General features: G+C 45.1%; 1 protein-coding gene and 1 pseudogene across 9 annotated transcripts in view; one reads left to right on the forward strand and one right to left on the reverse strand.

The window, feature by feature from the left end:
* The window catches only part of LOC148016003 (protein MLN51 homolog), a 59,438-nt gene that overhangs the window by 12,546 nt on the left and 19,842 nt on the right, over positions 1 to 27,050 (reverse strand). For all 9 annotated transcript variants that reach the window (XM_087664804.1, XM_087664801.1, XM_087664800.1 and 6 more), the window contains exon 2: positions 4,701 to 4,806. In XM_087664804.1, the coding sequence (XP_087520930.1) occupies positions 4,701 to 4,806 (106 nt within the window). The remainder of the gene's footprint in view (positions 1 to 4,700; positions 4,807 to 27,050) is intronic.
* On the forward strand, positions 8,841 to 10,904 carry LOC148016004 (uncharacterized; annotated as a pseudogene).

Consider the following 27,050-nt stretch of genomic DNA (forward strand, 5'->3'; position numbering starts at 1 on the left):
GCCACCTCCCGAGATCGAGTACATGCATATCCTTATGGTTCTCGGCACCACACAAAGTCCAGCATTCCTCCTATGTATTGCATATTTTCATCATCTATATACTAGGGCGCTTGGGCAAGTGAACAATTTCCCCACGAGGGACACTGTCCAAGTGGCACCTACTGCATGAGGATTCTTCAACATGTAGCATTGCATCTCCACCTCACTCTTCTCTTGTTCCCCTTTTTGGGCCTGAAAGGGGATATTGAGAAACCCTTCACTCGCAGTTTGCGTTTTTGCGTTTTTGCGTTTAGGGTTTGTAGTCCCAAAAAGAGGTGCCATCCTAGACCGACTGTGCCTATTTATAGGCCACTCTCTCATTCATTCCTCACGGCTGATTCATTCAGTCTCTCACCTCTTCTCTCGAGCCTCTCCACTACCCTCACACCCCTTTAGGAGGACATTGCGGTTCATGATTCATGGCTGTCTTCATCATCTTCCTTGTGTTACGGCACCCTTCTTCCCTTGTTTCACATTCACTCCATGATTCGGAACTTCATCATTCCATTCATTAGAGTTTCTTTTCTCTTCTCTTCTCTTGCCCATGTTTGCCGAGTTCACTACATGTTCCTCCCCGCAAACCCTACTGTCTCGTTGGTACGTCATCTTTTGGCAAACCTCTCACATAGGAGGATGGACGATGACTCAAGTAGAGAAGGAGGTGAAGAGCCAAGTGGCAGACACACATCTCCCAGTGGATGGAAGAAGGGGGACTTGACGCTCTTCTCCCAGCAGTGGCCGGGCTGCATGATGGACATCAACTAGTGGGTAGGGACCAAGGTTCCTCATTTGAGTATTATCTTTTGAGTTACCAGAGGATCCCACCCTCCAGGCGCAGGAGGTGCGTGGACGAGCTGCCATTGCTGGCCTTGAGGATAGGCATTCGGAGTTTTCCTTCTGCGCCTCAGCAGCTTTCTGGGCACAAAAAGGGAACACAATGTGCAAGGAGTTTTTCCAAGTGCGCCAGCCTCGCACCTCAGGAGTGCAGATACGCAGCCTTCAAGATCAGTATGAGAGGACTCGTTCTAGCCCAAACAAAGTCATGGAAATTGCCACTGACTACTACAGGCGCCTGTTCCAATAGGAGACAACCTCAACCAAGGGACACCGATGTAGACAGCAGGCTTGGGATTACATCCCGTCCCTTGTCACAAAGGACATGGGACGCTGCCTCCTAGCCCCCTTCACAGAGAAGGAACTCAAGGAGGCCTTCCAAACACAGGATGGGCAAAAATGCCCGGGAGAGAATGGCCTCTCTAAGGCCTTCTTCACTATCTTCTGGGAGGTGGTGAAGAACCCCCTACTAATAGCATTCCACCAGATTTTCACCTCAGAACAGATGCCAGGGAGTCTCTCAATAGGCCTTATCAGTCTTCTCCCCAAAGGGGAAGACAGGTTGAAGCTTTCCCAGTGGAGACCGATCACCTTATTGCTAGTGGCCTATAAGGCACTGGCAAAGATGATTGGTAGGAGACTACGCCCTGTCCTTCCAGACATTATCCATGACACACAAATAGCCTTTGTCCAGGATAGAAGCATCCTTGACAATGTATTCACCTTCTTTGAGACAACAGGGTAGGCCCAGCACAGTGGACAAAGACTGGCCGTACTACTACTCGATTTTGAGAAAGCTTATGACAGAGTGGACTAGGATTTCCTAGAGGGCACCATGGTGAGGTTGGGTTTCCCCCATGCTTGGATTCGTGGGGTCTCCGCACTCTACAGATCGGCCACCAGCAAGGTTCTCATAGGAGGTAGGCGGGGGGAGGAGTTTCGGCTGGAGAGATCAGTCCAGCAAGGTTCCCCCTGGCCCAATACCCGTTCCTACTCTTTGCAGAGACGATGTACCGCTTCCTCAGATCTCGCGTGAGCGGATTACGCAATCTCTACCTTCCTGTGAAGGAGGAGATTGAGTTGCTAGACTCGGAATATGCAGATGATATAAGCACTCTACATTGAGGACAATGTGTTGATTCTGGAGAGAGTGAGGCTGGCTCTTGAGGTGTTTTATTCTGCAACGGGAGCAAAAATCAGCTAGCGAAAGTCGGTTGGTTTTCTCACAGACCCAGACTCTAGCACGGAGTGGGGCATCCACCTAGGATTCAAATGGGTGAACAGAGGGCAGACCATCCGTTATCTAGGGTTCCAGGTAGGACTCGACGTCACTCCTGCCCAGCAATTTCTTCCAATCCTTAACTCTATTCGGAGGAAGCTAACCTACTGGGACATGGCTCATCTCTCACTAGCAGGCCAAGCCCTGGTGGTTAATCAGGTCCTCCTAGTAACGGCCTGGTACATCGCCTCATGTTGGTGTTTCTTGTCATCACGTGCAAGGCAGCTTCGCCGCTTGGTGCGGAACTTCTTGTGATCCAAGTTAGAAAACTCCAGGGATCCCATGGCCGAGGTGGCGTGGGCGACCATCATATGGCATCCTTCAGAGGGAGAGCTCGAGATCATAGACCCAGAGTATCAGAGTATAGTCCTCTTGGACAAGGTAGTCGTCCGTGGTCTCACACTAGGAGGGAAAACTTGGAAGATCCTACTGCAGGAGGGTCTTCAAGAGTGCAGAACAAGGCTCGGTGGTGAGTGGTGAGTGGAGACCGTTCCTGAGATGGATCTTCACATCAGTCCAGATCACCCCCCCCCCCCCCAAATCACCTTTCCTACGCAGCTTGCTCCGAGTGTGGCATGGCCTTCGCAAGGCCCTGATACAGAGCCCCCCAGGCTACTAGGAAGAGTTAGACCGTTCGCCAATGATCTAGAACCCCTAGGTCAAAGATCAAGATGAGGCTCAGATTGACGAATGGCCCCACAACCAGGGGGTTGGGTGGTAGGCCGACCCGGCTCGTACCATAAGGACATGGCGGGAGGTGCACAGGTTGGTGGATGATAAGGTATTGCGGCGGGCATCAAGCTAGCAGAGAGGAGTGTAACTGAGGAGAAGGGAGATAGATGCAGCAATTCCTCATGTTGGCTTGCTCCCCCGATACGAGAGCCAATAGAGTCTAGGGAGATATGGGCCGCTAGGTTTTCTCCACCAGGCATCCCCCTCCAAGTGGCAAGGAGAGTGGGCGGCACTCCACCTAGGACATTCTTCACTGTACAGGAGGGAGAGGCGTCTGGCTTTTGATAGGGGGTAGTAGCATGAGGAGATCGTCGTTCTCACATGGAGGGGAATCTAAGTGATTGGCCTGCAAGGGAAGACACGGCGAATGGACCCCTTTGTGTTCTGGGAGGAGTTCAAGGAGTGACGCCTTTGGATCTGGGAGGGCAGGCCACTTGATGAGCTAGAGTGGGATCCAAGGGAGTGGCTATGGCCGGCCATTGCTATCGCCAAGAAGCCACCGAGACTCCTGGAGTGCACTGCTAGGATTGGCAGACGCGTGCTAATACAGGAGGATATGGTTTCGGCGTCATCGCGTAGCAGGCATTGGGCGGAGCATGGCATCACCGAGCCTTTTCAACGGACCATCTAACGCCCCCTATGGGATAGCTAGAGACCAAGGAGAGTATCATACTTCTTATGGCTGGTGGCACACGGAGGCTTAGCGGTGGGAAGTTGGCTTGCCCAAATGCAAAAGGAGGGAGTTTGTAAGCGTTGTACACAGCAACCTTTGGAAACCCCAAAACACTGCCTTTGGTCGTGCGAGATGGCACAGCTAGTGTGGAGAGGAGCTTTTTGTTGGGAGGCAGTCAGCCAAGGCCGTCACCTTTTGTATGAGGCCCAGATGCAAGACAGGATATTCATTATCGAGGCAAGGTCATGCGCAGTGGTCGGTTTGGAGGCTCTACCCATTCCCCAGGTACTGGAGAACACAGCAGATCGCTCTAAAGTATGGGAGATCATAGGGAGTCTTACTGGATGGCATATCTGAAAGGCACGGTGTCAGGAGGTTTTTGGCGGAGAGAGACTTTTAGTACAGACAACCTTAGCAGAGCTCTAGACCTCCATCATCCACTCCCTCCACGGACGATGGGATCAGGTGCAGGGAAAGTCCAAGGCTCACCAAGAGTTCCGCTGTCATTTCATGCGCACTTGGGGCGGCCAAGACCTGTTTTTCGAGATGCAAGCAGGCAGCCCCAAATGGCGTTACACCCCCCCTCCATGGCTTCTTGCTCCCATCCCCCCAGAGAGGCTTGTACATTTGATATATTTGCGCCTCTGCATCAGCTCCAGTTCGTCTGTTGAGCATGAGCACTTCCTTGTATTCAAAGATTTTGTTCCTGAACTAATTTAATTAGCCATACCTTATTTGCAAAAAAAAAAAAAAAAGCTCCAACAGTCTTCAGGTTCAAGTGTAGTCTGATCAGGCAGTGTTGACCATTCTTTCTATCTACATAACTTTTGAACTGCCTATTGTGTAAAATATATTAACATGCAGGTTTAGTATACAGTTTCGACTCTCTCTCTAGCTACATAACAAATTCGAGTCCACTCCGTACTATGTAGTGTTAACTACCTCCCCTATCTGCATAAACTTTCTGAAATATAGTTCCAACAGTCGAAAAGTTCAAGCATACTCTGATTGCACGGTCTTAACTATTCTCTCTAGCTACATAACATTTCAAACTGCCTGTAGTGTAAAATTAATAATCATGCATCATTACGTAAGGAATTCAGAGCAAAAAAGAATCAATGTAGCAAATCAAGATGCACAGACCTGCCCAGGATGAGCTTCTTCCTGCAAGTTCAGCTCTTCAAACCTATCATGCACCCAGGGTTTTTCATCTTTAGCCTCCCACAGCCTCCTGCCTCCAGCAGTACGTCTGCAATGTAAAAAATACACTATTTCTTCAGCTTTGCACTTACAGCACTGCCAAAATTACCACATGTAATCAACATCCACTAAGATAGTCCTAATGACAAACAGGAAAAACTTCAAAACAATGAAAGCATTCGAACCTGAAGGCCTAAGAAAAATACCATAATCACTGGGAATAGAGTACTAAGAAACATTTGTGAGAAAATGCATTAATCTGGCAACTTTCACAAATGGAATATAGCTCTTTCAAATTTAGTGCACACAAGGAAGCTATAAAATTGTAATATGCAACAACATTGTTATGTATCAAACATCTGTTGCGATGTGTAAAAAAAAGATATAATTAAAGTGTATATATTAGTAAAAAGTGCAAAGTTTGTAACCCTATTTTAGAGATTCCTCCCTAACAGTTGGGCACTTTAGGAAATGTTTTGGACAAACTGTGCCAGCAAAGCAAATTTTATAATCTTGATACAGTAAAAAGTAAGAGCACACATGTATGTATTAGAACTCTAATTTGCCAGATTCACACTGGTCATCTAAGACATTTGATACATTATTGACAGCAAACCTGACTGTGAATGCAAAGGCAGTCTTTATACTAAAGCCAGCCTTCAGCCATTACTCCATTCAGCCTCCTCTTGCCTTTGCAGTAGCCTGGTGCAGTTGACAGCCATATTATCCATTTGACCCTGCCCAATATTTGGCTGGTGACCATCCACATTTAATGTGCTAACCACCCTTCTTAAACTTTAAGTTGCTTTCAACATTAATTGGCCTTAGACTAGCATCAATTTATTAATTAATGCCGAGTCCTAATGTCGCCACAAGATATTTCAAAGGCCCAATTAATGTCCTAGGCCCAAACTGCCACCAAGCACCCACAAGTACTTGTCACTTCACATGTGCACCTCACATGTGCACAACTCAATGATGCCAAAGCTAAGCATAAAAAAACATTCATGGAGGAGGATTCGGGTGGTGGGCCTTCAGGGGAAGACATGGCGACTGGACCCCTATGTTTTCTAGGAGTTAAGGGAGTGGTGCCTTTGGATCTCGGAGGGCAGACCACTTGATGAGCTGGAGTGGGATCCAGGAGAGTGGCTATGGCCGGCCTCTGCGGTCGCCAAGAAGCCACCTAGGTTCCTAGAGTACACTGCCAGGATTGGTAGACATGTACTGATGCAGGAGGATATGGACTGGGCACCGTCACATAGCAGGCACTGGGCAGAACATGGCATCACGGAGCCCTTCTGACGGACCTTTTGGCGCCGCCTATGGGATAGCTAGAGGCCGAGGAGGGTGTTGTATTTCTTATGGCTGGTGGCACATGGAGGCTTGGCGGTGGGAAGTTGGCTTGCCCAAATGCAAAAGGGGGGAGGTTGTAAGTGCTGCACATAGCAGCCTCTAGAAACCCCCAAGCACTGCCTTTGGTCATGTGAGGAGGTGTAGCTCGTGTGGAGAGGAGCATGCCGTATCCTTCGCCGTATAGCACCCAGCCTTGGATGTATCTCATGGGGAGCTTTCTGTTGGCAGGCAATCAACCAAGGCCATCACCTTCTGTATGAGGCCGGGATGTAGGACACGATATTCATTATCGAGGCAGGGTTGTGCACAGTGGTCGGTTTGGAGACTCTACCTATCCGCCATGTATCGGAGCCCACAACAGACAGCTCAGAGGTATGGGAGATCATAGGGAGTCTTACTGGATGGCATATCTGGAAGGCGCGGTGTCAGGAGGCTTTTGGCGGAGAGACACTTTCAGCACATATGACCTTAGCAGAGCTCTAGACCTCCATCATCCACTCCCTCCGCGGCCAATGGAATCAGGTGCAGGGCGAGTCCAGGGCTCGTTAGGAGCTCTGAGGCCACTTCATGCGCACTCGGGGCAGCCAGGGTCTATTTTTCGTAATGCAAGCAGGCAGCCCCAGTTGGCGATACACCCCCCCCCCCCCCCCAATGGCTTCTTGCCCCCATCCCCCTCAGACCGCCTTGAGAGGCTTGTATACATGATGTATTGGTGACTTTGCATCACCTCCAACTAGTCTGTTGAGCATGAGCACTCCATTGTAATCAATTTTTTTGAGTAATATAATTAGCAACATTTTACTTGGAAGCAAAAAAAAACCCGTCCCCATGACATGGGAGGCTCGTCCTCCAAACCACCGACTTACTCCTCACATGGGTACCTACCCCTGCATTCACACTTCCGAGAGTTAACCATTTGGTACCACAGTTTGCTAGCATGGCTATACCTAGTGGACCTTCTAGTTATGTTCCAATGCCACCTCCTTCAACACCTTATGGAAACCCTAATCCTATTCTTGTCTTTCCACCCCACCCATCTTACTCCTTTTGGCCAACACCTCAAGATTCTCATCACCACTTCCACGTCTACCAAAAATGCATTAATTTATAAGACTCATTTCAATGGATCTAGTTACACTACTTGGTCCAATTCGATGAGGCATGTACTTGACTCTCAAAACGTGTGGGACTCAACATAATGGTTGGGACCCCAACCAAGCCCTTGATGTGCACAAATATAGGCGTTTACTCACCAAGTTTGCCACTACAAGGCTTCTTAAGTCCCCTTAATGACTAGGTCACCTTGTTCCTAAACAAGCTTGCACGTAAATATTTTGACTTTGTTCAACAAGTGATCTCACATCCCACTGTGTCTACATTTAGGAATTGGAATACAATGTGCTTAATGACTTTGCTAACAGGCTCACTCAATCTCCTAACAAAAAAACCCCTCCACGAATCCCCACCCTACAATCGCAAGGTAATCCCTCATAGTGGAGGCACAAAGGTGGCTACCAATAAAATCAAGAGTAGGGGACGTCTCACGATCGCATTGCCCATCAGTTAGTCATCACAATCTGCACTATTCTCAACTCCAAAGGGCATGTCAAACTAGTTTGTAGGGGATGAACTTCCATCCTCAAGCCCACCTCATCTCTATAGAGACATCCGAGGTTGCAAGCTTGGTCCACATTCACGAGTTATTCACTAATGAGGCAACCACACAAACCCACCCTACACGATCTTGTGGCCATTCACCCACTTGTATTGTGTACAGTGGAGCTACTCATCACATGACCCACTTGATGACCTGTTCATCTCCCGAGCCCCTGCAATCGAGAATGGCAAATGCATGAACAACTCGTCAACCAAGATTCAAGGCATCAATCGCATCAACCAAGATTCGGGGCATCAATCGCGTCAAGTTTCATACTCGCGTAGACCCTAATCTCGCTTCATTGGACGTCTATAATGTGCCCTACCTCGAGGCATAGTGACAGGAAACGGCCGGAACGGCCCCCTGGCACGTGGAATCGCCGTCCTCGGAATGTATCCATCATGGACCATGTTTCCAAATGATGGAACGTTCCCTGTCCCGTTTCAGACAGGGAACGCAGCAGGGAACCCTGTCTGAAACGGGACAGGGAACGCCACGTGGCAGGCAAAACCTTCCTACGCCCGGTCGCCCGCATTCTGCTTCCGCCTGCGCTTCGCGTTCTACTTCCGCCTACATCCTACATCCTACTCTTCGTATTCTACTCCTGCCTGCATCCTGCTCCCGAGACCCGCCTACATCCTGCCCCCAGCGGCCAGCCACCTTCATTCTCTTCCTTCTTCTTCTTTCTTCTCTTCCTTCTCTTCCCTCTCTTCCTTCTTCTTCTTTCTCTTCTTTCTCCTCCCACCTCCAACCTCTTCCTTCTTCTTCTTTCTCTTCTTTCTCTTCTTTCTCTTTCTTCTCTTCCTTCTCTTCTTCCTTCTACCTTCTCTTCACTTCTCCCTTCTCTTCTTCCTTCTTCCTTGAACCTTCTTCCTTCTCTTCCTTCTTCTTCTCTTCTCTTGAGTCTTCCTTCTAAGCTCTTTTCCAAGTCCCAAGTTCTCCTCTTTTCTTCTTCTTCTCCCTTCTCTCCCTTTCCCTTCTCTCTCGACTCTTGAGCCTTCTCCCTTCTCTCGAGCCTTCAACTTTTCCTTCTCTCAACTCTTGAACCTTCAATTTTCAGCTTGAAATCATAAATGGCTTCATCTTCCCGCCCCGCTCGTCGGGTTGGTGGTCGAGGAAGAAGGTCTGATGATTGGTCACGGTGGGAAGAAGTAAATGCTGACCGCCCTTTGAGTGGTGGAGGATCTCGACCATGGACTTGCAAGCTTTGCCCATACAAGCGAACTAGTGGAGCAAACAAGGTAATCCATTGAGCCGAGCATTTGTATTTCAAATTTTTATTGATTTTAATTTTTCTAAGTTAAACATTAGAATATGGACTACCAATTGCCACTTGTTCCATTTTAATATTTATGCATAATCAGGTCCGAGCTCATCTCCTACATGAGCCAAATTCAGAGGTGCAGTTTTGTCCAAATGTGACCTTGGAGAAGCAAAGGGAGCTTCGTGACCGTATAGCAGGTCAATAAGCTTATCTTGCATCTAGACCACGACGTGTTGCAATTGACCCTGCAACTTTTGTGATACCATCCCCATCAGATGTATCTAGAGCAGGGTCAGTATCAAGAAGTGCTACCTCCACACTTACTGCAGGCATTGCATCGGCCATGGCATCAACAACGCCACATGTTGCACGTAGACAAAGCACACTTGATGCTAGTTGGGATCCCAAGAAGAAGGAAGAGGTGGATACATCAGTGGCACACTTTTTTTATCATGACCACATTCAATTTCGTGCAGCCAGGTCAAAGTATTTTAAATTGATGTGCAAGAAGATTGGTGAGTATGGCCCTTCGTATGTACCTCCATCATCAGAGACCTTACGCACCACTTTGCTCGACAAGGAAAAGCGCCTTGTTGAGCAAGCAGCAGTGACTCGAAAGAGCATGTGGGCTAAAAATGGAGTTTCCTTGATTGCTGATTGTTGGAGTGATACACGCAAGCGATCAATTCATGGTATGGTTGCTTATTCTCGTGGAGAAATGTATTTCATATCTTCACATGATGCATCGGGGACAGGAAAGTCAGCAGATGTACTTGCAGCAGAGTGGGTTATAGGTGTTGAGCTTATTGGCCCAGAGCATGTTGTGGGATTTGTTGCAGATGGAGAGCCTGCAAATAGGACAGCAGGTGCTATTATTCAGGGATATTATCCGCATATCACAGTTTCATATTGTATGGCTCATTGCTTGAACAACCTACTAAAGGATATTGGTAACCTATCATGGATTGCACCTGTCATAGAGCAAGGAGCTCAAATGGTTAGCTTTGTTTTGAATCACCAGTTTCTTCGCCATCACTTCTCTTTGCGGTCGAAGAAGACACTTTTAAAATACTCTGATACCAAATTTGCCTTTAACTTCTTGATGCTAGGCAGGTTAAGAGAATGCAGTGGTGCCTTGAGGCAGTTATTTCTTAGTGATGAGCTTACCTCATCAACATTGGCAGATACTCCTATAGGTATCTTATGCTTGGAGAAAGCAAATAACTCCACTTTTTGGGATGATGTAAAGCGGATAGATGCTATGGTATCACCCATTGTACATTTATTTAGGGTTATGGATGCTATGCAACCTTGCATTGGCAAGGTATATGAGGCTATGGACAGACTGAATGAAAAGTTGCAGGAGTTGGCACCAAATGATGAGGCGTATGAGGAAATACACCATTTAGTTGTGACGAGGTGGAACTCCTATAGCTCACCCATACATGCAGCTCCATTTGTTGTGGATCCTGAGTTCCAGGGCAAGGGTCAGGAGAATGACACTGAGGTTATGGATGCATGGAGACTTATATTGTCTCGTCTAGTGCCTGATCATGGCACTAGACGAAAGATCAGAGATCAGCTTTCATGTTATAGGACCTTTCGGGGTTCTTTTGGTTGTGGGGATGCACAGGAGAATCGTTGTAAGATTGGGGCAGCTTTGTGGTGGGAGGACTATGGTTCGGATGGTCCTGAGTTGCAGCAACTAGCCATCCGTATTTTGAGTCAGTCAGTTAGCTCCTCTTGTTTGGAGCAATTGTGGAGTACCTACGCTCACATTGCTTCAAAGAAGAGGAACCGTCTTGGTGTGGAGAGGGCAAACGATCTAGTATACAGAGTGGGAGATACAGCAAGAAGAGGAGACACATGCTGATGTTGAGGGAGATGCAGCAATTCATGGTACAGATGATGATGAGGCTAGCACTTCAGGAGTGGCTAGAGCAGCCTCAGATCATGATCATGATCTTTGATTTAGCTTACTTATCACGAGTCTCATGATACATGAGTCATGACACATTTACATTATATATGATATTATGATCATTGATGACACTGTGACACTTGGGCTATTGACAGTTGTGCCATGCCGATATTATATTTGTACTTGAGTCTTGCAGTCTTGTAGTTGCCCTTTAGGCTATTATGGCATGCCGCATTTTGCTTCAGTCTAGAGATTAGACTTTATATTTGTAGTCTTTTTTGGGGCAATGAGCATGTTCTTTCAAAGATTAGACTTCAATTTCATATTTGTAATCTTTTAAGTTTTTTGGCAATCTTTTAAGTTTTTTGGCAATGGTACCATAGGCATGTTCTTTTACTATTTAGCTGAGACTTTAAAGTTTAGTTCATTGTTTATTGTTTTATCATTTATGATTTTTGGCATATGTATTATGGATTTTATTATTTATAATTGAATAGCTTACCTCTTGAGCCTTGTAAGTTGCAATTCAATTTCTAATGAGTAGTTTTAGAATAATGCATGATATCTTAAAGTTAAAACTTAAAATGATTTGTCCTTGTGGATTATATACCTTGGTTTTAAGTTTTAACACTCCAGAGTCCATATGGATTATAAGTGAAATATTAAATTTTTTTCATGAATTTTGATTTTTTAAATGCCGTTCCCGTTCCCACGTCCCCGTTCCCTAGGTTTGGCGTTCCCGTCCCCGTCCTCGTTCCCCGTTTCATGTTTCTATGCCTCGAGGTGAGAACCTTTTATCCGTCCATTAGCTTGGTTAGTTGCGGCAAGCAATCCTCTTTACAATGACCACAATCCAGGTCCTTGATGCCAAAACCGGTTTAGCGATTGCTCATGGCAAAGTGCAAGCAAAAGGTCTCTATCTAATGACATCATTTCTCTCATAACTGACATTAGAGGGCTCCGCATTCCACAGACTTCATGCTCTAGCTACTTCTAGGAATTCTATACGATAAAGAGCATCTCTGGCATCTTTGCTTAGGATACCTTGGGTATGACTCTCTTTACAAGTTGTCACACCATCAAATGGTTGAGGGCCTTTCACATCTAAAACTGTCCAAGGACACATCCATAAAGCTTGTTGGTTGGGAAAACAACATTACACACCTTATCCTCAACAAATCACACCTAGAGCTGAGGGGCTACTTAAGTTGATTCACATTGACCTCTCTAGGCCAGTTGCTAGCATCCACAACTACCATTATGGCGCATTGTACTTCTTTCTCATTGTGGATGACTATTCAAGGTATATGTGGGTCTATCTTCTCAAGAATAGATATGACATCTTTGCATATTTCTCTACATGGGTGCACCTTATGCAAAATCAAATGAGTGTCTGTATAAGGTCAATGAGAAATGATAGTGGTGGATAGTTTTGTATCCCACCAATCTTCCAAGTTCTTATTTGAGCAAGACATTCATCGCCACCTCACCTCTACCAACTCCCCTTCACAAAAATGAAGTCTTAGATCGTAGAAATCGGACCATGATAAATATGGCACACTATAAGTTGTTCACAACAGAGCTTCCTGAGTACCTATTCTACTGAGGGTGTTAACACTTTGATGTACATCCTCAACCCATGTCCAATTGAGATAATACCTCATAAGACCCCCTTCGAGGCTTTCTTTGCCACTCAGCCTCTCTTTTCTCACCTAAGAGTCTTTCACAACCCTACATACACATATACTCCAAATGACAAGATAGGAAAGCTCATGATCCCAACCAGGGTTGTTACGTTTGATGGTGTCTGATTTGTATAGTTCGATGCTAATACGGTACTAATCAGACTAATAAATCTTGGGCCTACATCCCATGTTACATCCAATGAAAAAAAATATATATGTATAATTTTAAGTCTATACTTAATGTTTGGACTTAAAACATAAACTTGGAGATTCAAGTCAAAAGAAAATGCAAAAGAGAGTTGAAACAATACTCAAGGGTCAAGACCCAAGAGTATAGTATGGATAATGAAACCAACAACTAAGCCAAATATACAATCTCATACAAAAAGTACACAAAAATGGATTAAGATAAAAGCCTCATCCATGTCTCAATCCGAATCAAGATGCATGACTACTCTAAGTGCTCATATTACTCTCAGCATCGAAGGTAGAGGCATCCTCGTCACTACTAAAGGAGCCATCACCCTCCTCAACAAAAAATCATCCTCACTAATGACATTGCCCTCGTCATTTTACTTGGGCTCTCTTACCTCTATGTGAGAAGCAATGATAGGTATATCCTCTTGGACTGAACTAGGATTACTTTTTGAGCCACTCCCACACCTCCTGTAGCATCTAAGGGCCCCACAAACATCATGGGCAGCCAATGTGGATGCCAAAGTGAAAGCTCCATCACCATTGGCTTTGAAGGGAAGAGTGCGCAATGGGAGTGCGAGTCAAAATTGGAGTAACTGTGTTAAGAGTGAGAGAGTGAACGCAAAGATGAGTGTACCACATTGTGATAGCGTACAAAAAATAAAGAATGTATTTATATGTTAGAGTACAAATAAGAGTGTGTTCACACCCGTATAACTTTACACGAAGACAAAGGACTTTACATCCAACAACCTCCCACTTAAAGGCCCGAAGTGGTACCTTTAAGGTAACCAACTCCCACTAATTGAATGCAATGCTCATGCTGAGCCCTTGCAAGACTCTTAGTGAGAACATTTACAAGGTTATCTTGGGTTTTGATCTTAGTCAGTGTAACAAGACCATCATCCAAGACCTATCGAATGAAGTGGTGCCAAACATCTATGTGTTTGGTACATGCATGGAACATGGCATTCTTAGCCAAAAATATTGTAGTTTGGCTATCACATCCAAGTACTGGAATACAAGAAGAAAGATCAAAATCCTTGACCAAACGGTCAAGCCAAATAGCTTCCTTAGAAGCCTCAGTGGCTGAAATATATTCAGCCTCTATAGTACTTAGTGCCAAATATTTTTTGCAACCTTGAACACCAAGAGATAGCCCCACCAGCCAAAGTAAAGACATACCCACTGGCAGATTTCCTAGTGTCAAGACCTTCTGCCATGTCTGAATCACAAAATCCCTACAACTCTACTCTACCCTTTCAATAGCATATACACTTTTCTTGTGTACCTTCTATGTATTGGAAAATACATTTCATTGATTCCCAATGTGGCTTGCCAAGGTTGGACATGAATCTACTAATAACTCCCACTGCATGAGCGATATCAAGGCGAGCTGCAACCATAGCATACATAAAAGATCCACAAGCTTATGCACAAGGTATGCCCTTCATAGCACTAGTAGCTGCATCATCCTTTGGGCAATCAACTTTGCTAAGCTTTGTATGTGGCAGTAAAGGCACACCAAGGAGCTTAGCATTAGCCACATTAAACCTGTCAAGTACTTTGCTAATGTACTTATCTTGTAAGAGAAACAAGAAGTGTTGCCCTCTATCTCTTTTAATGCGCATGCCCAAAATATGTTCAAGTGCTCCCAAATCTTTCATAGAGAAGGTTGAACCTAGCTTCCTTTTAAGAGCATTCAAAATACTCTCATGCTTTCCTACAATCAACATGTCAACCACATATAAGACCAGCACAATAAGACTTTCATCATCAACCTTTTTAGTTTATAAGCAGTGATTTGCATGACTCTGTTAAATCCATGGCTGAGCATGAAGATATGAAACTTTTTGTACCATTATCTAGGGGCTTGTTTCAACCCATAGAAGTTGCATTTCAACTTACAAATCAAATGTTTTTTTCTTGGAATTATAAAATCTTCTAGTTGTTTCATATACAACTCTTTATCCACATCACCATGAAGAAAAGCAATCTTTACATCCATCTGATCTAACTCTAAATCCAAGGATGCAGCGAAAGCAAACAAAACACGGAGCAGAGTCATCTTCACAACTAGTGAAAAGACCTCCTAGAAGTCTATGCCTTTCTTCTATGTATAGCCCTTAGCAACCAACCGTGCCTTGTACTTGGGTTTCCCATCAATACATTTCACTTTGTAAACCCATTTATTAAGGATAGCTTTCCTATCCTTGGGCAAAGATACAAGCTCCCAAGTGTTATTTACATACAGAGACCTCATCTCTTCTTGCATGGCAAACTCCCACTTTCTCTTGTTTTCACATGACTGTGCCTCTCTAAATGTCAAAGGCTCACCCTCATCAATCAACAAAGTGAAATCCAAAGATAGCTGAAACCTTTGTGGTTGCCTTCTGACACATATAGACCTTCTTACCCAATAATCTATATTGTCCGGCAATGGGCCTGCATCCTCAGATATGTGTATATCATCACCAAGTTGCTGATATTCAGCATTTTCTTGCTGCTGTAACCTGTTATCAGCATGTTCTCCTTGCTGTCCTATTCCATCCTATGCATCTATTTGCTGTCCATTACCTGATGGCTGTAGCACAATGGGTTGCTGCTCATTTTCAGCATCAAAAGAAACAAAATCTTCAACTAATGGCTGCTGAATGGCTGGCTATTCATCCTGAAATTTAACCTTATTTTTGTCAAGGCCACCTTGTGTAACATGTTTCAGCAACTTTGCCTCATTAAATACTACATCTCAGCTACGTACTATATTCCTACCCTGAGGAAGCCAAACTCTATAACCCATCTCTCCCTCATCTCCATATCCCATGAAGATGCCCTTGATGGATTTCATGTGTAGTTTGGTCCTCTATTTTACAGGTACATGCACAAAGGCATCACAACCAAAGATACGCAAATGGTCATATGAAGTAGGTTTCCCAGACCAAACCTCTTCAGGAATGCCATTTTCCAATGTACGATTTGGAGAGCAATTGCATACATGAACTACCACTTTAAGAGCCACTCCCTAAAACTACTACAAAAGATTAGTTATGGACAGCATGTATCTGACTCCCTCACAAAGTGTGCAATTATATCTTTCAACCATGCTATTTGATGCAGGATTGTAAGGGGCTGCTAACTCCTCTTAATGCCATGCATCTCACAAAACTTTTTGAACTCATGAAAACCATATTCACCCCCATTATCCGTTCTTATAGCTTTTAACTCAAGTCCTTTCTGTGTGGCAACAAAAGCATGAAACCTTTTAAAAGCATCCAACACTTCATCTTTGCTCTTTAACAAAAGTGAAATAGTCAATAAATGTGACAAAGTACCATGCAAACCCATATGAATTAACAAGCATAGAGCACACATCAAAGTGTACTAAATCAAGAGCATTGGACTTCTTAATGACACCAAAGTAATAAGGAGAATTCACATCTTTTCCATATATACAATCATTACAAAATTTGAGACCAGTGCCTTTCACATCAAATCTCCCTAAAGAGGGGAGAAACTCAATGCCCTTTTTGCTCATATGGCCAAGTCTTTTGTGCAAAAGTTTCATGCGTGAATGAACTTCAACCACATTCAAGAAATTGAGAAGTAATCCTTTACAATGCAAATAATACAAGGTCCCCTTTTCTCTACCTTTAACAATCAGCATAGAGCCTTTGTGGACCTTCCAAGATCCACCAACAAAGGTAGTAAACTACCCTCTTGCGTCAAGTTGCCCAACTGATAGTAAACTTTTCTTTATGCCAAGTCCATATCTGACATCCTATAAAAACAGCTCTTGGCCATTTTCAAGGACCAAATGAATGGCACCTACGCCCTCTATCTCACATGGATAGTTGTTGCCCAAGTAAACCTTGTCTAGACAACATACAATTTATTCAAAAAATAGCTCCAAAGAGGGAGTAACATGAAAAGAGACATCGTTGTCCACTATCCATGATTGGGACAGCCCATCATGAGCTAAAAGTAAGGCATCAATTACCTCCTTTTTGGTAATGTGCATATCACCTGCTATTGCCATAATGTCTTCATCATTGCATGAGGTTGCAACAAGTATCTCTCCACTGTCAGAGAGCTCTTCAATGACCACACTAGATGCCACATTGCCTTTGCAACTTCCTTTGAGGGAAAACTGTCATCATCTTTCTTGCCATCTTTCTTTTTTCTTTCCTTGTTGTTTCTTTTTTTCTTGCTCTTTCTTGTAATATCGACACTCCGGCTTTTTACGCCCTTTACGCCCACATTGATAGCAAGTAACATCCTACTCTTTGCCCTTGCTTTTACTCCTCCTTTTGTCTTTATTTGTAACATTACCCCCCTTCTCTAACCTACCTCTAGGATGATAGGCTGAACCACTACTTTCTTCACTCGACTTTTAAAGCAATGTTGTTGCTAAGTGAAACAACCAAAGCCTCCCAACTAATAGGTAAACTCATCATCAAGAAAATAGCTTTCAATTTATCATTGAAAGGCTACAAACTAGAGTCTTGCAACTAACTCAAAATCCTTGTGAAAGCACTCAAAATGCTCAGATGCTAGCTTAGGCTCATCCAACTCCATGTTCACAAGCTTACGCATGAGTTGCATTTGATTTACTAGAGTTGTATTTTCAAAAGTATCCATTAACTTTTTCCATACAACGTAAGTGTATCAAGACACTTAATGTCTATAAGTACATCGTCAAATATAGCTATTTTAATGTATGCAATGGCCTTATTGTTGAGTCTAGCCCAATCCTCATCTGCCGTAGCTACAAGCTTATTTTCCAAGAGAGTACCAATGCTGTAGTTTGTGATAGCAAACAATAGGCTGAATATTCAACTAATTTAAGCCCAAAATTTTAGGAAATAAGAGCAAGATTTAGTGTCACTATATTACAAATAGTGCCCACATACAAGCACAGCAGTAGAGAGAATGACTTTCAGCAATATGACTGAAATTTCAGCATATATTACATGCATACATCACTGTCAAGTAACTCCCACTTCAGCAATGTCACCAAAAACACATCCACAACAACCCAAATCTGCAAATGATCTCTAAAACTGTTGTACCATGAATATTCAACAATAAATCAACTTAATGGCAGCTGCCTAACATGTATACTGCATATATATGTGTCCAAATCAACTTCTGATACACAAAGTACCCAAAAAATTCTCTGAAATTTCTCCAAAATCTCACAAGTGGGAGATTTAAGACTCAAATTACACTACTTACAGCACCAAGATTGCTTCAACAATGTTCCCAAGGTGCATTTCACACATCAATTTTGCTAAAATCCATAAACTTCAGCAAAAGCCCCTAAATTTCACTAACTAATCTGCCCCAATTGCATTAATACATGTTCTTGAGAGCATAAAATGAGCAAATTTAGAAAATTTCAAAAAATTTGCAAAAGACGCAATTTCTCGAGTCCAAATGTGCACCAATGTTAATAAATTCAGTTCAGCTGAGCAAATCTGGGAAAAACCCCGAATTTCGGGCACAAATCTGTGAACTATGCCTATTCACGCGAACCCCAGTCAGTGAGCAAGGGGGTTGGTTACAAAAGATATTTTAAAAAATGACGAACTGTGTTGGGAACATGGCATGCACATCCGTTGACTTGGCGGCCAATATGACTGCATCAATTCAGCCTACGCATGACCTGCAAGACTGATGAACGTGCGCCCTAGCCTGTTGCTGCCTAAAACAATCGTCTAACCTCATGCTAGCTGGAAAACAATTGTTTCGCCCAGTCACTGCCTGCCCCTAACTTGTCTGCAGTTTAGTAAGCTATCATCTACACTCCTACTGATCTGAAATGATGTTTCTTCACACGGATGAGCTGAAACTAACATGCACAAACTTCAGAAAGCACGCACACATTAGCCATGGCTCTAATACCAATTTGAAGAGAAGAGTGCACAATAGGAGTGTGAGTCAAAAGTGAAGCAACAATGTTGAGAGCGAGAGAGAGTGAACGCAAAGATGAGTACCAAATTCTAATGGTACACAAAGAATAAATAATGTATTTATATCTAAGGGTACAAATAAGGGTGTGTTCACATCCGTATGACTTTACACGGAGACGAGGAACTTTACATCCAACAAGCGTGAGGGCAAATAATAACACGGGCACGACTTGCATAACTGTGAGAGACCCGCCGGTCTATCTCCTCGAGCTCCAAATAAAGCTCCCTAAAAATCCAATATACAATACTTGTCTTGCCATAGACATCTCATTCATATTGCATAGCATGTGTAAATTGGAGCTTCAATTGCTGCGAGCTAAGCTAATTACCAATTTTGGTATGCACAAAGAAATAGGTGAGCCAATTCCTCTCACATACACCCGATAAACAATCCTAGACCATGTAAGTTTAAACTTCAAACTTGCAAGTTGTAACTAGAATCAAATGAAAAAATAAAAGAGATTTTCAAACTTGTGTAAGAATGCATAAGGCCACTCTTTGACGGTAGGACAATTGGTAGCTGAATGACTCCCACCAAAAAAGAGGATTCACCAACGATTCCTGCTTCCAACAAATGGTAGATGCGAAAGTGGTAACCCTTTGATCGCTATAATTGATGAGCTCTTGGAGGAAGGCACCATGGTGCTCTTCCGCCGAAGCCTTTGAAAGAAAGACATCGAAATTGACAAGAACATTGGCATCCATCAAGAGAGAGGGTTTTTTTAAAGCGAGCTGTAAGAGTGCTACAAACCCATGTATGGGTCACTTCATCCACTCCCATCTCTTCTTCATCAAAAAGATAATATCATCTCTTTTAGGGATGGTATCCAATATGTCACTACAATAGGTGTAAGAGGATAGAGATTTAAAGAGAGATTTAGAGGTGAAATTTGAAAAAAAAAAGAGTGAGACAATGTGAATTATAAATTCTAAAACTAAAAAGAAGCATGAATCAGTTATTTAAAAATAAAAATAAAAAATACCATGAAGAAGAGGCCTCCCCATCCAAGATGGTCAATGATTGTATCTCCTTCATCACAACTGCTATAAGATGATAGAGAGGCCAATAGTAACCCCCTCCATGTCCGTCATCCAAAGCACCTTATAGATAGGAGTGACAACAACGACAATGCCTCTCACATCCATCCAAAATTTCTCCTTTAAGCTAAGCCTTTGAATAGCCCTTCAAGCTACTGCTTGAACTCATCCAGCATGACCATTTTCAGTAGCTTATTACAAACGTCATTGAGACTCGAGGAGAAGCCACACGACCACAAACCGAGTCTTCGTAGGCCTCTTCAACTCCAAGTCCAAGTATAAGCAATAAATCACAAGAACTCGAACATTGGAGTTGACAAGTCAACAACTGTGCAAGCATCGTCCATCAATCCACTTTGAGAATATGGAAAGAGAAATTACACTCAATCTCTATTTCCACTTCCCTTTGCCTCTCCTTGAGAAAGTTGAGCTAGAACATGCATTACTTACTGATTAGCCTCTTTAACAGCCCCAAAACACACTAAAAAATGCTCGTTTAAAGTAAAACCCTAAAACGAGGAGCAGTTCGAGAGAGTTCAGTGGAAACCCTAAAACGGGGAGCGGTTTGAGAGAGTTTAGTGGAAACCCTAATTTTTGGGACGTCCTTTCACATCTATAAATAGACAAGCTTCCCCCATTCAACCTCATTCCATCTATCCAGGTTTCTCACTTAACGTGCAGATTTCAACCATCAACCTCCTCCCACGTGGCTGTCCAACCCTCGAGACTGTTGCCACTCCATCCGTGTTTGCTCCTACTGCTGGTGACTTCATCCATACTGACGTCAGCTACTGGCAACATCATCATCTGCTGCGATCTGATCATCCAGTCATCGCCAGCAACCATCAGACACTATTTCAGCCTGCTGTTTGCAGTAGACTGTGCACAGTTTCCAAGCTTTGATCGGTGGTATACTGCTGCGTTTAGCAGTTTCCAGCCTCCAAACTGCTGTGTTTTGGAGACCAGCCTACTGCCATTCACTATTCAACACTCCTATACTCTAACAAGTAGTCACAGACTTAGGATCCGTCTCCAGTGGACATCACACTCCGACATAGCTCTGCCCTTCATTCACTTCAGAGTTGTGTTGCCTCTCTCCCTTCTTCTGTTTGTGTTTGAGTTTTGAGTTTTGCATTTAGGGTTTGAGTTTTTGAGTTTTGCGTTTAGGGTTTGAGTTTTTCTCTCTATGTTTGTGTCTGTCTCTTCGTGTTTCTATCGTGGTCGTACAATCTGTGTGTCCTCAGTGCAAACCCTAGCAGTTTTCTTCACATGGTATCAGGGCCGGTGCTCTTCTTAAGAGTATCTTGTGGATATTGTGGAGAGCTAGTCTTTGTGTGAGACACACAATATGACTCGTAACCGAATCACAATGTCCCAAACATCTTTTCCTCCAGTTCCTATGATGTCTTATCAGGCTTCTTCATCATTGGAAACCCTGAGACGGCATTATGGACTCAGTGAGAAGGATGACACTCCACCTTCACCAAATTTAACTAACATGATAGAGGAGGACTTTGAGGAGTACTATCGCAACAAGTATGGTGATGTGTACACCCCTCCTACCAATTTTGCTACCATATCCGGACCAGTTGGTGAGGCTGGCCACCTCTCCAATCATGGAGGACATACGGCATTCGAAACGTCTGGCAATCCATCTTCATCATCTCAGCCAGGTCCAATGTCAGGTTTGTACAATTCTTTTGTGTTGCATGATTCAAAACCCTCACTTGTTTCTTCTTTTGAGGTAAAGGATCTAGATGACTTTGCGTATGTAAACTTCAATAGAGGGGGCTCACAAAGCAAACAGAATTCAGGTACATCTACAACTTCTGTTTCATTTGAGCATATCACGCACACTTCTTACTTCCCTCCCATCCCACCCTCTTCTATATCACACCTTGATCACCTCTCATCATCTTTCCGAAACCTTGGATTACACTCCACATCTACATCACACACCCTAGGGATTGGATCTTCCATCTCCGCTCCTAGCACCTTTTCCTTCTCCCACCCATTCTCTACCTCTTTGCACCATGGTACTTCGTTAGGGGGAATGCCACCCTTTAACACAGTGTCTCTCACCTTTCAGCAAAGGAGCACACCCATAACTCTTGGGTTGACTATGATGGGCATCCTATGGGAGTGCGCAACGGAAGAAGAAACACGAACATAAAGGAAGAACGAGAAAGCAGAAAATGAAGGAAGAAAATCTGCATTGACTGAAATGAATGCTGAATACAAAGGTGTGGACTAATCAGTCCCTGCACGCAACCCGGAGCGTCAATGAGGGCACCAGATCAGGCTGGAAGCAACGGCAGCACCAATGCCAGAGTGGGAGAGAAGGGAAAGTGTGCTAAAATCTGCAAGACAATGTAAGGGACTGATGGGGGGGGGCTGCTATATATAGCCCCCCAACCTCCAAATTGTCCGACCTCGCCCAAAACTGACCGACTAGCCCAAAACTGGCCGACTGCACCATAATGTCCATCCTGCCCATAATATGGGCCGACTGCCTACACCCAGGAGCTGACCAACTGGCCCAGGACATGCTAACACCCCCTCTCAAATCCTGGGAGGGTCTGAAGACCTAATATCTGCATATGATGAAGCAAAGAAGCTTGAGACAAAGGCTTCGTGAAGAGATCAGCCGCATTGTCCGCCGTGGGACAGTAGGCCAAATCCTGGGAGGGTCTGAAGACCTAATATCCGCATATGATGAAGCAAAGAAGCTTGAGACAAAGGCTTCGTGAAGAGATCAGCCGCATTGTCCGCCGTGGGACAGTAGGCCACCACTAGCTCCGAATCCACGATCCGTTCTCGAACATAGTGATACTGAACCTCAATGTGCTTCGTATGAGCATGAAACACTGGGTTCTTTGCCAGAGCAAGAGCACTCTGGTTGTCCACGTGCAGCTCCATAGGTCCTGTCGGCGGGGAAAAGCCAATCTCTGCCAACATACGAAGGAGCCAAACTACCTCCATAGCGGTAGAACATAAGGCCCAATACTCGGCCTCTGTCGAAGAAAGTGCCACAGTAGGCTGCTTCTTGCTGCTCCAAGAGACAGCACCGGATCCAAGGGTGAAAGCATAACCTGTAGTGGATCGTCTAAAATCCACATCACCTGCCCAATCAGAATCACTCCATCCAGAAAGAGTGGTCCCATCTCCATACAGGATCCCGTACGATCGAGTCCCCTGCAAATACCGAAGGACACGCAAGGCGGCGCGCCAATGATCATGAGTAGGAGTCTTCATGAAAGAAGACAACAAAGCCACCACAAAAGAGAGATCCAACCGAGTGTGAAGAAGCCAGATAAGTGAGCCAACAAGGCACCTGTAATGGGTGGGGTCAGGAAGGGGAACTCCATCTACCAAAACCTTGGACTCAGAGTCCATGGGGCATGAAATAGGCCGGCACTCGGCCATACGAAACTCCGAAAGAAGCTCGGAGATGTACCTGTGCTGTGAGATAAAGATGCCCTGTGCTAGCTAATAGATCTCCAAACCAAGAAAGAAGTGAAGGATCCCTAGATCCGTCATGTCAAACTCCTGCCGTAGAATAGACCGAGTGTGCTCCACCTACTGAGTGTCACTTCCTGTAATAATAAGATCATCCACATACAAGATCGGCAAAACACAAAGGTCACCCACAACCCTAAAGTAGAGATTGGGGTCATGATCGGAGTGCCGAAAACCACACTGTAGAAAGAAGCGGTCAATTTGTTGGTACCAAGCACGAGGAGCTTGCTCCGCAGCCTGTAGACATGATCCTCCTTCCCTTGCACAAGAAAACCTAGAGGCTATAAAACATAGATCTCCTCCTCAAGGATGCCATTCAAAAAGGCTGACTTAACGTCCATCTGGTAAACAGGCCAACGGTGGTGAGTTGCAAGAGCCAAAAGAACTCAAATGGTGGACATCCGAGCTATAGGAGCAAAAGTCTCAAAGTAATCCAAACCCGCCCGCTATGCAAAACCCTTGGCAACAAGCCGGGCTTTGTGCTTGTCCAAGGAGCCATCGGCAAGATACTTGGCCTTAAAGACCCATTTGACACCTATCACCTTCCATTTCTTGGGACGCGGTACAAGGTCCCAAGTCTGATTTCACTCGATGGAATCAAGCTCTGCTTGCATAGCCTGTCTCCAAACATCCTGTGCAAGAGCCTCTTCAATAGTGGAAGACTCAGAATCCTGAAGAATCTTGGACATAAGAGCATAGTTCACACAAGTGAACTATCCCGTGGGGCCCGTAATCGACTGATCTGCGTGGACCTGTAGAAGAAGCAGGAAAGAGAGTAACACCAGAATCCTGCATAAGCCGGCGATACCATAAGAGACTCCGCCTGCTGCGAGGGAGACCGAGAAGCCTCAGGAACCTTCAAAGCACCTGTCTGAGAAAGGGACTCCCCCTCACCAAGGGAAGGTAGATCCTCCTCATCTGAAGAAGGCTCCCCATCAGATGGCGGTGTATCCCTAGAAGACTCCGGAGGGGAGGCTAAAGGGGTGGAAGTACTCGAAGAGGAAGGAGTCACATCCGCCAAAGGGGGAGGGGAAGCCGAAGTAGAGGGAACAGAAGGAGGAATAGGAGGGGGAGGAACCGAAGAAGAAAGAGAGGAGCTAAGAGGCATCCTCCAAGGAAGAGTAGGAAAAGAAGGTGGGGAGAGGGTCTGTCAATGACGAAGAAGCACCTGTAATAGAACCATCAATCGGATCCTCAGAGGCTGAAGCCTCATCGAAGATCACATCCCTGCTCACCTCAATCTTCCATATCGTCGGGTCGTAGAGCCAATATCCCTTCGTGGTCATGCTATAGCCCACGAAGATAAGCTGTCTCGACTTAGAGTCGAGCTTCATCTTCCTCTTCTTCTTGTCCACATGAACAAAAGTATCACATCCAAAGATGCGAAAGTGAGACACGAAAGGCTTCCTCCCAAAGAAAGCCTCAAAAGGAGTCATGTCCTACAATGCCGAAGTCGGAGAGCGGTTACGTATATGCACCGCCGTAGCCACCACCTCACCCCAAAGGGAATGAGGAAGACTCCGATGCTCTAGCATGGATCGGGGCCATCTCCACGATGGTTCGATTCACATGCTCCACCACACCATTCTCAGAAGGTGTGTTTGATGGGAATACTCCACCCGAATGCCGTGATCCCTGCAAAACTAAGAGAAAATGTGAAAAGTGAACTCTCCACCGTGGTCAACTCGAACGCCGCAAACTTTGGAAGAAGTCTGGGTCTCCACAAACACCTTCCACTTGCAGAAACGGGAGTACGCCTCACTCTTGTACTCCAAGAAATAAGGCCACACATAACAACTAAAGTCATCCACAACTAGCATCAGATACTTGGCCTTCCCAAGGGAGGCCGTGCCCATCGGTCCGCAAAGGTTGGTATATACCAACTCGCGCAGGGAAGTAGCCCTCCTGGAAGCAACCTGTGGGTGAGGCTGCCTATGCTGCTTGCCCCGCAAGCAACTGGGGCATCAAGTGTGAAAAGGAGGGAAATCTAGAAGTCCCTCCACCATCTTCCTCCTAGAAGCCCGCCAAATGGCATCAAGGTTTAGATGCACGTAACGAGCGTGCCAAAGTAGCCCAAAGCTCGTGGGAATCCCTCGCAGCCAAGGCTGTGAGCGTGAAGAGCCCACCCTCCTGTGTACCTCTCCAAAGAGCATCACCTGTAGAAGCATCCTCCACTGTGACTGCATCCTGGGTAAAAATGACTCGAGTACCTAGCTGAGTAAGACCATGCATAGACAATAGGTTAAAACTCAAATCAGAAACATAAAGAACTTTGGCGGAAGAAGACCGACTGTCAGAAAACAGAGGTAAAGTCCCCATGCCACGAACAGGAACTGTAGAGTTGTCACCAATGGTGACAGTGCCCCCTCTCGAACGAAGATCTTGAAGCCAATCCTGTCGAAAGGTCATATGAGAAGATGCTCCACTGTCCACTAGCCAAGGCTTCTCCTAAGTGGTAGAAGCTAGGGCTATATCCTCCTCAACAAAGACATGCACAAAAGCAGACTCTGTCGTGGCTGGGGCCGCCTTTGAGTCCTCCTTGGGGTTCAGATGGGGGTACTTCTGCCAACACTTCTCCTCGGGATGAGTGTCCTTCCCACAGTGTGGGCACTTGGGCTTCTTCTCCTTCGCATCCTTTTTGTGCTCCTCCTTCGTGTCCTTGGCCTTCTCCTTTTGTTGCTTCTTCTTCTCGCCGCCACAAGTACCTCCAGTAAAAGCCTTGGTGGAGCCACTGGCACCCACCTCTCTGACACGCTCGTCATGCTCCAAGACAAGCAGGGAAAGTTCCTCCCATAGAAGTTTCTTGCGGGTCCTCGAGGTGATGAGGCTGGTATAGAAGACATCATACTGGGATGAGGGCAGTTGAGTCAAGAGAATCATCGCCATATCCTCGGACGAAATCACCCGACCAAGAGAGGCTAACTCGCCTCGCATATCCTCCATCTTCGTGATGTGCTCCTTCATGGCAGAAGAGTCATCAAGACTGAGCGTCCGCAATTTCTTCTCCAACGAAATCTTGTGGGCAAACGTCTTATGCTGATACAAAGACGCAAGCTTCTTCCACACTTCCGCTACAGTCTTTAACCTGTGAACATGAACAAGAACAAAGTCGTGAAGACTCATAAAGAGAAAGGAATGAGCTCGAGAGTTGAGACTACCCCACAAGGCTGCACAGTCCATAGAAGCCCCATCTGACGGATCCACCAAGGGACGGTCGATGGGTGAAGAAACAAGCTCCCATAGGTCGAATGTGTCGAGGATGTACTCCACCTTACACGACCAGAGGGAATAGTTGGAGCCATCCAACTTGTCTTCCTTTAGAAAGGAAGGGAGTATGGGCACCTGTATCGAGGAAATCAAGGAAGGCATACGAACATCAGAAGCAGTCGTTGCCGATGGAACCTTCACGGTAGATGGAACCCTCTGAGATGCATGGACAGAGGAAGGACGGGTACGAGGAGACTCCTCCCGTCATCGATCACGAAACTCCTAATAATCTTGTCTCCGCTCAGAGGAATGATGAGAAAGAAGCTCATCCTCTGAGTCATCGAAGCCTGAAAACTAGTAAGGCATCTTCCAAATCTGCAAACACCAAACAAAGTTAGCCGATGCCAAGGGATAACCACCAGAAGAGTCACCAACCACCGATCAGACTGCAAATGGCAAGAAACTAAGGTCACCAAGAACCA

This window comes from Lygodium microphyllum, chromosome 23, assembly GCF_053477565.2.
Source record: "Lygodium microphyllum isolate KBCC chromosome 23, Lygodium_microphyllum_v1.1.10, whole genome shotgun sequence".
In the NCBI taxonomy this organism is placed as follows: Eukaryota; Viridiplantae; Streptophyta; class Polypodiopsida; order Schizaeales; family Lygodiaceae; genus Lygodium; species Lygodium microphyllum.